Raw genomic sequence first — 5724 nt, forward strand, 5'->3', positions numbered from 1 at the left:
AAATTATTTTCTATGTTTACATTAAAAATTTTTATTTCGACATAAATATAAATGTAAGGATATATCTTAAACTACATAAAAAAAATTTTTAAAAAAAACCTTAAATTTCAACACAAACATAAAAAGTAACTAATATTAACTCCCAATAACTAAAAAGTAACTAAAGCTAAATCAACCTCCAATTTCAAAATGTTACATCAAACTACAAGTAACAAAAGTCAAGTGTGAATAGTAGGATTTATATTCCGGAAAAGTACATAGTACTCCAACGTAATTAAGTCAAGACCAAAGCCAAAGCCAAAGCCAAAGCCAAGCCAAGCCAAGCCAACACCCATTAGCCGACTCATTAACACACTATAAATATACCCATTGAAAAGAATACCCAAATAAATAAACCCAAAAATAACCAGGTGTGAGAGTAATGCTACTGCTTCTGCAACTTCATCTTCATCACCTCTGAACACAAGAACACATAGCTTTTATTACCCACCAACCAACCTCTCTTGTGCTTTCATTTCATATATTATCACATCTTTTTTAATACCCATTTTCAGTTTTTATTAATTATTAATTTTTCATATCAAGTTCTTGTTTTTCCATGGTTCTTGTCACTCCAGATCTATAAAGTTTGCAACTTTATTTGTTTTTATTTGTGGGTTTGGTTTCTTTTAGCTTGAAAACATGAGTAAAGAAGAGTTTGTCAAGATTCAGGTACAAATTTTGTTCATTTTTCATTGAATTCTTAATGTGTGTGAAAAAACTCAAAAAGGCGTGATTTTTTGTATTAATTTGAGTGTGGTTGTTTGTTAATGGCTTCCTTTAATGCTTTGCGTGTACTGTAATGTGAACTTGAAGATCTTTGAATATGCTTTTGACATTTTCTTGATTTTCAACTCATTTAATGTTTACATTAAAGTAAACAAATTATAATCAAGAAAATTAAAAAAATATACTTTTTTTTTATATTTTTTAATAAAGATTTGTGGGTATTTGTTGTTGAATACAATGGTGTGTGATTCTTGAATCTTTAATTCTTTTTGCATGCAGACTTGTTCATTGAAGGTGAACATCCACTGTGATGGGTGTAAGAGGAAAGTCAAGAAAATTCTCCAGAAAGTTGAAGGTAATGTGTTTAAGTGTTTAAATTGGTTAAAGATTGAATCTTTATGTTGAATCTGAGATGGGTTTTGTGTAAAAATGATAACTTGATGTGTTTGGTGGTTTAATTTTGCATTTTGCATAATCTTGAACAGGGGTTTACACTATTAAGATAGATCCAGAACAGAGCAAGGTTACAGTGTCTGGTGTTGTTGATCCAGATGCACTTATCAAGAAACTTGCAAAATGTGGTAAACTTGCTGAGATTTGGGGTGGTAGTGGTGGTGGTGGTGGTTCTAAGGCTAATCCACAGATTAATAACCAGTTAAAGGGGTTGCAGATTGATGGTGGTAAAGGTGGTGGTGGAAATAACAAGAATCAAGGGCAGAAAGGAAATAATAATAGTAATAATAATAATAATAATAACAAGAATAATGGGAATGGTAATGGTAATGGTAATAATAATAATAATAATAATAATAATAATAATAATAAAGGTAATCAAGGGGGTGGGCCAACAGCAGCACAGCTGCAGCAATTACAGCAGCTGCAACAGATGAAGGGGTTTCAAGATCTGAAGAATCATCCACAGTTTAAGGATATGAAGATGCCTGGATTTGTTGGTGGTGGTGGTGGTGGTGGGAAGAATGTGGTGAAAGGTGTGAAGGTGGTGGATGAGGATGATGGGAGTGAGGATGATTATGATGATGATGATGAGTATGATGATGATGGGAGTGAAGATGATTATGATGATGTGCCTGTGAAGAAGGTTGGTGGTGTTGGTGGTGGTGGTCAGATGTCTAATATGATGCCTCAGGTTATGAAGAGTGGACAGATTCCGGGTCAGTTTATGAAGGGTGGTGGCGGGCAGATGCCGCCGCAGTTTATGAAGGGCGGGCAGGTGCCGCCGCAGTTTATGAAAGGCGGGCAGGTGCCGCCGCAGTTTATGAAGGGCGGGCAGATGCCGGTACAGGGTATGAAGGGTGGTGGTCCTCCGAATGGGAATAATGGTGGAAATGGTGGGAAGAAAGGCGGTGGTGGTAATGTTCCGGTACAGGTGAATGGTGGTGGTAAGAAAGGCGGCGGTGGCGGTGGGAATCAGAATCAGAGTGGTGGGGTGGGTAAGAATGGCGGTGGGGGTCCCGCGGATGGTCAAAATAAAAATGGTGGTGGCGGCGGTGGCGGTCAAAATAAGAACGGTGGCGGCGGCGATGGTGGTCAAAATAAGAATGGTGGTGGTATGAACATGAATAATGGGAATGGAGGCAAGAAAGGTGGGATGGAAGGCATGCCAAACATGATGATGGGCATGATGAATGGTGTTGGGGGTAATGGGGGCCTCATGGGAAGCATGCCTATGAGTGATCAAATGGGTCAAATGAATGGGCCCATGGGTCATATGGGTAATATGCACGCGGTTCAAGGACTTCCGGCCGGGGCGGCAATGAATGGCGGCGGCGGTGGTAATTTTCAAGGTGGAGGGGCGGAAGCCATGGCGGGCAACCCTTATTATCAGCAACAATTAATGGCGGCCGCAATGATGAACCAACAACAACATCAACAGCAACAAGTGAATGTCGGTGGTGGTGAAAAGTTTCATCCGATGATGTATGCTCGTCCACCACCTGCGGTCAACTATATGCAACCACAACTGTATCAACCTTACCCGCCGTACCCATACCCGCACCCGCAACAGGGTGACCCTATCACACACTACTTTAGTGATGAAAACACCTCAAGTTGTAGCATGATGTGAGAAACCACCATCAGACCGAGGGGCGGTTTATGGTGGTGGGATGGTGGCTCAAGGACTCAAACCACTAGCAAGACCAAGAGATGTTGTTTTCTTTAGTTTTAGTGGTGTCTCTTTTTATCATTTCTAGTTTTTACTTGATCCTAAAGGATTAGGTGTTTTTTATGTTTTTTTAAATTATGATTATAGGGGAGTAATATATAGATGATAATATATTATCAAAAGACTAGGGGAAGAATGAGATGTTAGTGACTAGTGAGTGGTGGTGGTGGTGGTGATGATGATGGTCATGGTGGTGGTTTTTGAGCTTGATGTTTATATGTGTTCATATGTTGATGAAAAGAGAAATAATATGAAAGAGATTTGGGGTTTTTATGAAACAAAGAAAAGCAATATCCCCCCCATTTCTTCCCCCAAAAATTCTATGTTTATCATGTTTTTAAGTGATTATTTCATCTCTAAAGTATTAAAATTACTTATAATTACTTTTAAATTAAAGGATTTGAATATTTACATTATATAGTTACTTTAAAGGATTAGTACTCTTTATCTTAATATAAATGTTTTTTTTTTATATTTTTTAATTAGAATAATCCTTTGTCTTCATGAAAATCAAATTTACTAAGTATTTCATGATTACCAAAACTATGGAAGTCAGTGATTGTAAACTCAAAAAGTCACAATCCTTAAATTTATACATGTCCCTATCATTAAATATGAAAAGAATGTAAATTTATACTTTGAATTTTATACTTTTTTATTTTATATTTATATATTAAATAAGAAGTGAACGCGTGACTACACTTACGAGACTAACTCAAGCTAGCACGAGACCTAGTGTTATTACTTGAGTCTTTCGTTTGAACAGTAAACTAACACTCCAATTTTGAGCTTTTGTGTTAAATATGAAAATATGAAATGAATGTAAACTTTATACTCCTTAAGTTTTAGAGTGATCTACATCTTTTGTTACATAATCATGTTAGAAAAAGCTTAAGGGTTCACTTGATAAAGAAGACATTTGCTTTAACTTTTGTAATTTTGTAAATGTATAGATAGATTCTTATTTAAGATTTGTTAAATATGATCTTTGGAAAAAATGATAAAGATGGTTATGACTCGTGACTACTATTTATTTTTTTTATTTTTAATTTTTTTGGTTAATATAAGGTGAATCTCAATGGCGTAATGTGACTGAAATCATGGAGAACAATGTGTGGGGTTTTACAATATTGGGATTCGAACTAATGGGGCCAATAAGAGTGATGAGATGGGACCCACTATCTTTAATATTGTGTAAATATGTACCTACATGTATTCTGTATGTATGTATGTATATCTAGTGAGTTAAGCACAATTACCACATCTAGTAATTTGTGTATAATGTAACACTAACGGTGGACGTAGCGGTGTTCCTGAAGGGTGGATCAGAAAGGATTTTGGGTCGGTATCGATCATCACGGGATGGTGTTCCCACACATCTTTCACTATATATATTTTTTTCTGACTTCACATTCCGTTGACTTTATTTTGGCTTTCTTTCTTCGGTATCTCGGGGCAGCTACATCATTCGACTTCATTTTAACGGTATTGATGTTCATCCAGAGCTCAGTCTATCCACCCTAACAAAAACTGGAAAGCACTTAAAAATTAAGCCATGTGTAATTATTAACATAAAACTTTACAGTAAGATAATATTAGTCATGAATGTATAAAGAATATGTGATACTTCTTGAAAGGGTTTTTTGCTATAGAATAATCCAAGCTTTTAAAAAATGAAAATAAAAAGTTTGAAAACAAGAAAAAGTACTACATTTATTTTATGTTAAATAAATTATATATCCTAAAACATATAATAATCTGCTAAACACAATAATATAATAATACAATTTATTATATTAACAATAAAATTCGATTTATGTAGATGTAATTTATAAAGTTAATTATTTCAACTCGTGCAATACATGAATTTTTTTAGTGACATAAAATTTTCATTTACTAAGTATATAATATTATAATTATTTAGCTCGTGTAAGATTTTAAGCTGATCTATAATACATTTATTAACTATTTACTATGTGAAGATGATTTTTTTTACATTATTTTTAACCGAAAGGTAATGGATACTGAAAAACGGTAAACGAATTGCCCGTGTCATTAAAACGAACACATTCTCATAAAATTCCCTCCTGTGACCCCGTTGCGAAGTACTGTGCCATTAAAACGAACACATTCTCATAAAATACCCTCCTACGACCCCGTTGCAAAGTGCGGACTTCAATACTAGTTACTCAGGAGCTATATAACTTAAAAAAGTTATCACAACATTCGCACTTGCATCACACTTTCAAATATGACAAAATAGACCCAAAGATATACTTTCACCTATTGACGTTATCAGTCCTTGAAGAATCTTCTTTGATCCTTTTTACACTTTACCAAGTATCTTATCTTATAAAATAATATTTGAATGGATTAATAAAAGATACAAAAATTAGTCCACAAGTTATATAATTAAGCAAAAACTAAACATATATAAATTAAAGCAAATTATGGGTCCCACTGCTTTATTGGGAAAAACCCTAGTGGCAATATACAAGTATTTATTTGTCCATAGAAAAGACTTTTTACTAATATTTAATTTATTTAATTTGTAATTTAAAGACCGTAACCTTTGACTCGTCTACGTATGCATGTGATATTTATCGAGGTTGATGTTATTCCATTAGTTGTACCTAATTTTTTTAATAAATTATCCTGTACGTAAACAATTTAACCATTTTTATATATCTTTTATATATTTTATGTCTCATTTTTCTAAACAAATGTTTCTAACTATATATAGTATGTTTATAAAGCTAATCATGGAAAGT

The 5724-nt window shown here is 34.2% G+C and overlaps 1 protein-coding gene across 3 annotated transcripts; it reads left to right on the plus strand.

Moving 5' to 3' along the window:
* The first annotated feature begins 405 nt into the window (after positions 1-405).
* Positions 406-3285, plus strand: LOC143588109 (uncharacterized). 3 transcript variants are annotated; one of them, XM_077069212.1, is made up of 4 exons: positions 406-711; positions 1048-1123; positions 1254-2029; positions 2060-3285. In XM_077069212.1, exons 1-4 carry the CDS (start codon positions 682-684, stop codon positions 2852-2854), a joined length of 1677 nt encoding a protein of 558 aa, XP_076925327.1. In that variant the 5' UTR covers positions 406-681; the 3' UTR covers positions 2855-3285. The 3 variants fall into 3 exon arrangements, with proteins under 3 accessions (XP_076925327.1, XP_076925328.1, XP_076925326.1); XM_077069213.1 differs by having other exon boundaries at positions 1254-1999; XM_077069211.1 differs by having other exon boundaries at positions 407-711; positions 1254-3284.
* Positions 3286-5724: the final 2439 nt, after the last annotated feature.

The sequence above is a fragment of the Bidens hawaiensis genome, unplaced genomic scaffold (genome assembly GCF_021521415.1).
Source record: "Bidens hawaiensis isolate Kalapana, Puna unplaced genomic scaffold, B.hawaiensis_p1.1 tig00035988_1, whole genome shotgun sequence".
In the NCBI taxonomy this organism is placed as follows: domain Eukaryota; kingdom Viridiplantae; phylum Streptophyta; class Magnoliopsida; order Asterales; family Asteraceae; genus Bidens; species Bidens hawaiensis.

Bases quoted from the DNA above. Each gene is read 5' to 3' on its own strand.
- LOC143588109 (XM_077069211.1), top strand. From the start codon at position 682: ATGAGTAAAGAAGAGTTTGTCAAGATTCAG. The intron at 712-1,047 runs GTACAAATTTTG...TTTTGCATGCAG, and splicing joins AAGAGTTTGTCAAGATTCAG to ACTTGTTCATTGAAGGTGAA. The intron at 1,124-1,253 runs GTAATGTGTTTA...AATCTTGAACAG, and splicing joins AATTCTCCAGAAAGTTGAAG to GGGTTTACACTATTAAGATA.